Source organism: Lates calcarifer, linkage group LG19 (genome assembly GCF_001640805.2).
Source record: "Lates calcarifer isolate ASB-BC8 linkage group LG19, TLL_Latcal_v3, whole genome shotgun sequence".
In the NCBI taxonomy this organism is placed as follows: domain Eukaryota; kingdom Metazoa; phylum Chordata; class Actinopteri; family Centropomidae; genus Lates; species Lates calcarifer.
The window spans coordinates 24475638-24485796 of record NC_066851.1 but is presented as its reverse complement, the minus strand read 5'-3'; the positions used below and the strand labels follow the sequence as shown (position 1 = coordinate 24485796).

The 10159-nt window shown below is 42.1% G+C and overlaps 3 protein-coding genes and 1 pseudogene across 4 annotated transcripts in view; all 4 read left to right on the top strand.

Moving 5' to 3' along the window:
* LOC108873345 (zinc-binding protein A33-like) overlaps positions 1-10159 on the top strand; it is a 98586-nt gene that overhangs the window by 16745 nt on the left and 71682 nt on the right. The window lies entirely within an intron of this gene.
* hikeshi (heat shock protein nuclear import factor hikeshi) lies at positions 414-1864 on the top strand. The gene has a single exon (XM_018661510.2). The coding sequence runs from the start codon at positions 747-749 to the stop codon at positions 1341-1343; it is 597 nt and encodes a 198-aa protein (XP_018517026.1). The 5' UTR covers positions 414-746; the 3' UTR covers positions 1344-1864.
* LOC108873351 (retinol dehydrogenase 11-like) lies at positions 2546-5351 on the top strand (annotated as a pseudogene).
* Positions 6172-9033, top strand: LOC108873346 (dehydrogenase/reductase SDR family member 13-like). Its single transcript, XM_018661506.2, is given in 6 exon segments — positions 6172-6404; positions 7201-7319; positions 7625-7748; positions 7904-7926; positions 7928-8231; positions 8544-9033. Coding segments are annotated over 6 exon segments (987 nt in total). The 5' UTR covers positions 6172-6247; the 3' UTR covers positions 8804-9033.

Below are 10159 nucleotides of genomic sequence, written 5' to 3'. Positions count from 1 at the left end.
CAAACACACTGCACTGAAGGTAGCACATTATAACAACTTGTAATTTATACTTTATATAATTGTGTTGGTCTTGGCTGTACTTTTTCAACTGAAATACAAAATTTAAAAAGCACCATCCACGTCTTCATGTCTTCACTCAGATTTACATTTTTGTTTGTTTTTGAGGTTAAAATTTTCTGGTTGTTTGTCGACATTTAATTTGTTAATGAAGAAGTCTGTTTCCGGTTTCCCTCCCGCTACCTTCGTACCCTCAGCTACTAAGAACTAGTCGATTACCGAACCATCGATCGTCAACAACAGAACTTTGAGAGACAGTTTTTACCCTAACTTTAGTCTTTCAGGAAGAACTCCTTCACCGGAAACCTGCTCCTGTCAGCTGGGTCAGACCAGTAAAGTGCTGTCGGTCACACTTCTGGTTTAAAGTCTCAGTACTCGTCGAAAAAGCCGCAGCTGAGCGCAGAGGTGAGACAGATCTGCCTGTAAGCTGAAGCGACGGGCTAAATCTTCCCCACAGCCTGCTAAGTCGATAGCCGAGCAGCAACCGCAGTGGGCAGGTACTGGCATGACAGACGGTGCTAGAAGTTTCCACCGTCCTGTTCCAGCTCCGTTAATGTTGTGTGTCAGCGGCGGCGGGATTTATTCCACCGTATTGTCCCGGATAAACAACTGCGCTAGCTGTTAGCCGGTCGGGGCGAGCAGCTAAGAGGCTAAGCTAAAGGCTAACGGCTAACGGGCAGTCCTCGGGCATGTTCGGCTGTCTGGTCGCCGGCAGGTTGGTGCAGACGGACGCGGTGCAGGTCGCCTCGGACAAGTTCGTGTTCAACCTGCCGGACTATGAGAACGTGAACCACGTGGTGGTGTTCATGCTCGGTACCGTGCCGTTCCCCGCCGGCATGGGCGGCGCCGTCTACTTCTCCTTCCCGGACCCGGCGAGCGGCGGTCCGGTGTGGCAGCTGCTCGGCTTCATCACGAACGACAAGCCCAGTGCCATCTTTAAGATCTCCGGGCTGAAGGCCGGGGAGGGCGGGGCGCACCCGTTCGGCACCATGGCCTCCTCCTCGTCCCCCTCCGTGGCCCAGGTCGGAGTGTCGGTGGAGGCTCTGGAGCAGCTGGCCCAGCAGATCCCGGTGTCCAGCGCCGCCGTGTCCACCGTGGACTCGTTCCTGCAGTTCACCCAGAAGATGCTGGACAGTCTCTACAACTTCGCCTCCTCCTTCGCCGTGTCGCAGGCGCAGATGACGCCGAACCCGACCGAGACCTTCATCCCGTCCAGCTGCGTGCTCAAGTGGTATGAAAACTTCCAGAGGAGGATGGCCCAGAACCCGAACTTCTGGAAGAACTGATGAGAGGACCCAGAACCCAAACTAATGGGAAAACTGTTGAGAGCAGAGACATTAGCGGCTCTGACCAAAGACTGGACCCGCAGAGGACAGATCCACAGTGCCTACAGCTTCTAATACAAGTTTCCACAACCTGGCAACTCAGAACTTCTTCAGCGCACCACTGACATTAGTTACAGCTTCTAAAGCCTTTATCTGTGTCTTATTCTGATTAAAATACATCCATTCTCCGAAGCCTCAGAAACATCTCAACAGAAAAAAAACTCCACTTAAAGTCCAACTTACTTATTAATAATAAAAACCTTCAAACCACATCTTATGGCTCTAAAGAAAATTAGGATGAAAAAGATTTCTGTTTTATATCTAAAGTACATTTTAAATGAGCTGAAGAAAAACCATCCCAGAAATGTAGAAACAATAAACTGTACGATCTGAAAAACTCCTCACTTACAGCCTTTTTTCAGAGCTTTTAACCACATCTCATGGTATTCCTCAGTGGATAGAAATAAAACACTTCAACTAAAGATGAATTTCCCAGCTTTTTCTGGAGCTTTCAGCCATGGTCCTCCACAGCAGCTGTTGTCCTGGGTTCAGGTTCCTTCCTCACATTTGCTTTATGAAAAATCGTTTTTGCTGTTTATTTTTTAATAAACCAAACTTCTGAACTGAAAGATCAAAGTTGTTGCAGCAGATTCAAAATCCAAACTTTAGTTAAAAGTCACTTATTATTATTTCAGTTAAAGGCCAACACTGAAACCTGACTGACTGAATGAATATCATCACAGTGGTTTATTTCATTCATTGAAATATTAATGAACCACAGGAAGTTAAAAAGTCTGTCTTTATTCTCAGCTGGTTCCACTGATCATTACGAACCATCTTCAGCTGGCTCTAAATATGTGTGATGGTCACAGCTAAAATCAATAGACATGTTAACCTGCTCTTAAACAGCAGCTGTGACACAACAGACACAAAGATTAACTTTTAAGTGCTATATATATATAAATATATGAACTCTAAACCACAATAAGAACTTTGACACAACACTCACCTTAGTGCATAGTGATTGATTTTTCAGTCTTTTTTTTTTTTTTTTTTTTTTTGATGCACTGGATGCAGATACTTTAAACCTGTAGGTTAGCAATCTGCCACCAGGTGGCACTGTGGTTTTGCTTCAAACATTCAACCAGTGAAACAGCTCGTCTTGCTGTGTCATACTTTGACTTTTCCTCCACATGTGACCAAAGGTTCCACTTGAAAAAGTAAAATCACTTTCCCCTGTCTCATTCTGACCTCCTCTCTTTGGTTCTAGAAACGTAAGGAAACTTGAACACTGCATTTGAATCACAGCCAAAGGAACGAGACAGGGTGTGAGGAGGAAAGGGAGTGGAGCTGCTGATACAACCGATAAACTGTTGTATAACAGCAAAGTCCACACCCATTCACACTGAGGCAGCTGCTCACAACAGAGCAGTTTTGTTCAGTTGGTGTGTGTGGTTTGATGTATTTGCAGTCAGGATGATTGTGGAGCTGCTGCTGTTTGGAGCTCTGTTAGTTGGAGTTTATTTTCTTCTCCATATGACTGTTCTCAAGCTGCCCAGATGCACAGCTGCTACAAAGTTACACGGGAAAACCGTCATCGTTACTGGTGAGTTCACGACCTGCAGGTCAAAGCGCCTTCACAGGATAAGAAGTAGGAACTATTGCAAATATGTTCACTGAGAACAGCTGCTGAAATCAAACTGCTGAGTCAGAAAATGTTTCATGTGAGGAAACATGATCAAAAAGCCAGCCAGGAGATATATTTGAACATTCAGAGGACTTTTATTTATTTGGAGGATACTTAAAGTGTCCTGAGAGTTTCACCAACTTAGATTTAGTACGTCTTGAAAACTGGAAAATTAGACATATTTATCTCTGAATAAATGAGTGGAAAAGTCTAAAGCAAGTTGATTATCAACTGGTCAAAGCAAGCAACTGTCCAGGGACCACAAAGTCTCAGTATTAGTGTATTAACTGGTTTTGGTGATTGTTTAGTTGCAAGTTTGTCAAGAAATTTCAACCATCTAAGATGCAACATAAACTAAGGCAGGATGTATCTTGCAGAGGTGTGTCAAAATCCATGCCTTTATTATTCTATTCAAAACAGCGTCACCAAAACGTTCTTGAGTATCAGCCAAGGAGGCTCACGTGATCTGATCTAAAGCTCGAGAACAGGTACTAAACGGACTGTCAGCTGTCGTTTCCAAGGTCAGGAATGAAAATTTCAAGCTCAACTCTTGAGTCAACGTGGACATAAAGTCATTAAAATGTTCAGAATGTCCAAACAAAAATGAGTGTTAATAGTTTTTGAGATATTCTAATCTGGACCAAACTGGTAGATCAACAGCACCACGTCACTATCATGGCTAATAAAATTCCATGGTTCTGTCCTTCATCTTCAGGAGCAAACACCGGTATTGGTAAGACCACAGCAATAGACCTGGCCAGAAGGGGGGCGAGGGTGATCCTAGCCTGCCGGGATAAAGGACGGGGTGAAGCAGCCGTCCAAGAAATCATTCAGGTAAAAACAAGAAAAAGATCTTCTGACTGTAGAAGTCACTGCACAAACTGACCAGGAGGGTTAGGGTCCATTGCTATGCTGATGATACACATTTATACATGCCAACTGAATCTGCCCATTTCTCCAAATTATTAGTTTAAACTATTTGTTTTACAAAAACCACAAAGCTGATCAACACAACTCTTCAACATCTTTTAACATTTTAAAAGCTGGAAAACCATCTAGTGATTGAAAAGCTTGGTGAAATGCAGGAAACTGTCCTGAAGTGTGTAACGTTTTCTAACCTCGTCATTCTGTGTGATCAGGAGACGGGGAACAAACAGGTGATCTTCATGCAGCTCGACCTGGCCAGTCTGAAGTCTGTTCGATCCTTTGTCGACAACTTCCTGAAGTCTGAGCCCAGGCTGGACATCCTCATCAACAACGCAGGTCAGGCCTCTGATATTCAGACTGAATGCACAGTAGGTGTACTATGACTGTGCACAGTAACCCTGAGAAACAAAGAGAACAAGGTGTAACATCCTCTCATGTTATAAATTGAAAAATATATAATAGAAGAGTATAAAACTACTTTATCCTAACTGACAAGACATTTTACTGGTCTTTCAGGTGTGTGCGCAAACGGTGGAAAAAACCGAGGATGGTTTTGGGATGATGTTTCGGTGTCAACCACCTTGGTCACTTCCTGCTGACGGCTTTGCTCCTGGACCAGCTGAAGGAGAGCGGGCCGAGCCGTGTTGTGACCGTGGCCTCCAAAGCCCACGAGATGGGAAAAGTGGATTTCAACTGTCTGATGACTCACAGAGATTTGGTTCCGGGAACAGTGACTACGAGATCTTCCAGGACTACTGCCACAGCAAACTGTGCAACGTCCTCTTCACCTACGAGCTCGCCAAGAGACTGGAGGGCACCGAGGTCACCTGCTACAGCCTCCACCCTGGTCAGTAGACAACAGCAGGGTCTATTCAACATCACTGCTGATAGTTTTACTAATCTTATGTTTACTTGTAGCCAACACATTGACTTCTAAATCAAAGTCATTAAATCATAATTTGAACCTCTTTTCTCTCTCCAGGAGTCATTAAGACAGAGATCGGTCGTTATGCTAGCTTCTGGTGGACGCTCTTCCTCAGACCCTTTGTCCTCTTCTTCTCTGTGGATGCTGAGTCTGGAGCTCAGACCACACTCCACTGTGCCCTGGAGCAAGGCATCGAGCACCTCAGCGGTCACTACTTCACCTGCTGCGCTCCAGTGCTCAAAATCAATCCGAAGGCGAGAGACGACGCCGTGGCCAAGAAGCTGTGGGAGCTCAGCGAGAGCTTCTGTGGTCTGTCCTGAAAACAAATGTGAAACCTGATTTAAATTTACAAAATGTTTTTATTCTGCAAATTACACTTTGCTATAAATGTGACACACTGACTGATGATTAAAGGGATAGGACAACTTTTTTACTTTAGTAAATGTAATCCTCTTTCTTCTACCTGAGTCACTGGAGTTATTAAAATTCAGCAGTCTAATAAAACAATCGAAAGTCTGAGCGTCCTTGAAAGCAATTTTCACAAATCTTTATTTTGGACTAATTGATCATTGTTATTTTACTATATTCTTTTTTTACATTATTGAGGCAAATATTTTAGTGCTAGTATCAGTTTTAATACTAGTATGTATAATGTGTAATATGTATATTTATGTAGGCACACGCATATTTTTAAAAACATGCATAATATTTATGTCAGTACACCTGTATTTCTAAGGGTACAATACAATATGATCAGCCCACAGACATAAGGAATGTGAAAATTAAATAAACAGTAAATCATTTGATAAATACAGTTTGATCGATAATCGATCTATAAATACCATCAGATCGTTTATTTCACTTCTTTACTTGGTAAAATTTCCCAGATTTACCAATGAACAGTAAATTGTTATGAACAACCACTAATTACAGACTTTAACTGGCTTTAAATCTTTGTCACTGCTAAAACAAACAGAAATCTGTTTCTCTCCCTGCAGCTGTCTCATCACTGCCTCTAGAGACAAATTAAGGGACTATTTTTCAGTGGTCTGGATAAATATATGGACTCTAAACCCCAGTAAGGAATTTGACAGAACACTTATTTTAGTGCATGTTGTTGTTTTTTTAAATCTTTTTCTATGATGCACAGGATGCAAACTTTGAAAGACCTCAATAAAATTGTCAGAATAAAAACGTTCAGAGCAGTCCGCCACCAGGTGGCACTGTAGTTTTGGTAGAAGTGGAAAGGGAGTGGAGTTGTTGATCTAACACAGCACACACTCAGACTGTTCACAAGGAGCAGCCTGTGTTTTGTTCAGTTGGTGTATGTGGTTTGATGTATTTGCAGTCAGGATGATTGTGGAGCTGCTGCTGTTTGGAGCTCTGTTAGTTGGAGTTTATTTTCTTCTCCATATGACTGTTCTCAAGCTGCCCAGATGCACAGCTGCTACAAAGTTACACGGGAAAACCGTCATCGTTACTGGTGAGTTCACGACCTGCAGGTCAAAGCGCCTTCACAGGATAAGAAGTAGGAACTATTGCAAATATGTTCACTGAGAACAGCTGCTGAAATCAAACTGCTGAGTCAGAAAATGTTTCATGTGAGGAAACATGATCAAAAAGCCAGCCAGGAGTTATATTTGAACATTCAGAGGACTTCTATTTATTTGGAGGATACTTAAAGTGTCCTGAGAGTTTCACCAACTTAGATTTACTACATCTTGAAAACTGGAAAATTAGACATATTTATCTCTGAATAAATGAGTGGAAAAGTCTAAAGCAAGTTGATTATCAACTGGTCAAAGCAAGCAACTGTCCAGGGACCACAAAGTCTCAGTATTAGTGTATTAACTGGTTTTGGTGATTGTTTAGTTGCAAGTTTGTCAAGAAATTTCAACCATCTAAGATGCAACATAAACTAAGGCAGGATGTATCTTGCAGAGGTGTGTCAAAATCCATGCCTTTATTATTCTATTCAAAACAGCCTCACCAAAACGTTCTTGAGTATCAGCCAAGGAGGCTCACGTGATCTGATCTAAAGCTCGAGAACAGGTACTAAACGGACTGTCAGCTGTCGTTTCCAAGGTCAGGAATGAAAATTTCAAGCTCAACTCTTGAGTCAACGTGGACATAAAGTCATTAAAATGTTCAGAATGTCCAAACAAAAATGAGTGTTAATAGTTTTTGAGATATTCTAATCTGGACCAAACTGGTAGATCAACAGCACCACGTCACTATCATGGCTAATAAAATTCCATGGTTCTGTCCTTCATCTTCAGGAGCAAACACCGGTATTGGTAAGACCACAGCAATAGACCTGGCCAGAAGGGGGGCGAGGGTGATCCTAGCCTGCCGGGATAAAGGACGGGGTGAAGCAGCCGTCCAAGAAATCATTCAGGTAAAAACAAGAAAAAGATCTTCTGACTGTAGAAGTCACTGCACAAACTGACCAGGAGGGTTAGGGTCCATTGCTATGCTGATGATACACATTTATACATGCCAACTGAATCTGCCCATTTCTCCAAATTATTAGTTTAAACTATTTGTTTTACAAAAACCACAAAGCTGATCAACACAACTCTTCAACATCTTTTAACATTTTAAAAGCTGGAAAACCATCTAGTGATTGAAAAGCTTGGTGAAATGCAGGAAACTGTCCTGAAGTGTGTAACGTTTTCTAACCTCGTCATTCTGTGTGATCAGGAGACGGGGAACAAACAGGTGATCTTCATGCAGCTCGACCTGGCCAGTCTGAAGTCTGTTCGATCCTTTGTCGACAACTTCCTGAAGTCTGAGCCCAGGCTGGACATCCTCATCAACAACGCAGGTCAGGCCTCTGATATTCAGACTGAATGCACAGTAGGTGTACTATGACTGTGCACAGTAACCCTGAGAAACAAAGAGAACAAGGTGTAACATCCTCTCATGTTAAATTGAAAAATAAAGAGTAAAACTACTTTCTAATGACATTTTTGTCTTCAGGTGTGGCAAACGGTGGAAAAACACGAGGATGGTTTTGGGATGATGTTCGGTGTCAACCACCTTGGTCACTTCCTGCTGACGGTTTTGCTCCTGGACCAGCTGAAGGAGAGCGGGCCGAGCCGTGTTGTGACCGTGGCCTCCAAAGCCCACGAGATGGGAAAAGTGGATTTCAACTGTCTGATGACTCACAGAGATTTGGTTCCGGGAAACAGTGACTACGAGATCTTCCAGGGCTACTGCCACAGCAAACTGTGCAACGTCCTCTTCACCTACGAGCTCGCCAAGAGACTGGAGGGCACCGAGGTCACCTGCTACAGCCTCCACCCTGGTCAGTAGACAACAGCAGGGTCTATTCAATGTTCTGAATATTTATTTAATATTAAATATTTATCAAAACCATTCAATCATAATTTTGACTTTGCTCTCTAATTATTTCAATTTGTCATTATTTCTTCTACTTCTTATAATTTTACTAAGTCAGTCACAATTTTGACAGAGTTCCTCTTGATTTTGACTCCATTTTCAAAAATGACATCCATTTCTATTTCTTACATTTAATCCTTTTCCTCTGACAGTAATAGTCTTCCATAGCATATAAATTAAATGTATTGTCAGTTATAAATTTCTTTTCTCTCTCCAGGATTCATAAAGACAGAGCTCGGTCGTCACGCCACCTCCTGGTGGAATGTCCTCCTCAACACCGTCAGCCTGTTTTCTGTGGATGCTGAGTCTGGGGCTCAGACCACACTCCACTGTGCCCTGGAGCAAGGCATCGAGCACCTCAGCGGTCACTACTTCACCTGCTGCGCCCCAGTGCTCAAAATCAATCCGAAGGCGAGAGACGACGCCGTGGCCAAGAAGCTGTGGGAGCTCAGCGAGAGCTTCTGTGGTCTGTCCTGAAAACAAACGTGAAACCTGATTTAAATAAATACGTCTACAAAATTAAATTCTTTTAATCTATGAAATGAAATTCTTTTATTCTACAAACGCCATAGAAATTTGAGACATTGAATAATGATTAACAAGAATAAGTCTTTTCTTTTTTCTTTCTGGTGAATGTAATGCTCATTCTTATACCTGAGTCCCTGGAGTCATTCATTAAAGTTTAACAGTCTACCGGAAAATCAAAAGTCTGAGTTTCGTTGAATGCAATTTTGGAACACCTGTACTTCTAAGGTATGTACAGTACAGTATGAATCAGCCCACGGGAATAAGGAATGTGCAAATTAAGTCATCTGTGAACCAAAGGTGCAGAATTTTCAGCAAAATCAACCTGTTAATGTGACTGAATGTTCTTTTCCGAGTCGGAACATGTAATTTCAGACTTTCTCATGTGTCCTGAACGCAGCTTGATCCGATCTGACGTCATAACTACAATCATGGCGTCTTCCGTCCTGAGTGGCAGGAACTGTAATATTTCAAACGTTAGTTAAGTACTTTCAACAAGTCTGTTAATATTATCTGTGATATATTTACATTTTTAAAACATCTCTGAATTGTTACAGTTGCACAAAGACGTTTTGTAATTAATCATTTTAGCCCATTAATATACAAATACAAGAATATTCGTCTCAGACTTTTCTCAACCCCGGAAAGCTGCTGCAACAACTTGTGTATGAGCAAAACAACTACTGTGTCCGAAATCACTCACTCATTCCTTATGTCCTACTCACTATGTAGGAAACTCAATGTAGTGGACTATACAGTGGTGCTCAGACTAATGTCAGCCGGTGAACAATCCCTAATAAATATTTTCAGTTTGTTAAATCAAGATAAAGATTTATGATAAATTTATTGCTCTGCTTGTAACTGTTTTTATTTTCTATTTGCTTTACTGTATTTTAGCTTATTTTTATTTTCTAATCTCTAATCTCAATAATTGTACTTAATTGTACCTGAATGTCTGTTTGAGTTTCTTTTACACTTTGTCCCGATGCTTTTCAAGTTTGATGTAAAAGCTCTTTGAATTGTCTTGTTGAAATGCGCTGCACGCGTGCCCTGTCGGCCTCTTTTCGCTCTCTCACAGCGCGTACGCATTGCATGATGGGATATTGCTTGGTTAGTGACCATCGGTTGTTCACTTCTCACGATGCATTGTGGGATACTTTGAGTTCCCTATATAGAGTGCGATAATTCTCAGTATACATTCAGACAGCAGTACAAGTTGGGAGTGATTTGTGACACAGAGCGGAGACGTTGCTGTGTCATCCATGTTGTTTTCCGAGTTGGTCACGTGAACGCACGTTTTTCAGAACT

Excerpts from the sequence above, each read along its gene's own strand:
- hikeshi (XM_018661510.2), top strand. The coding sequence starts at position 747 with ATGTTCGGCTGTCTGGTCGCCGGCAGGTTGGTGCAGACGGACGCGGTG.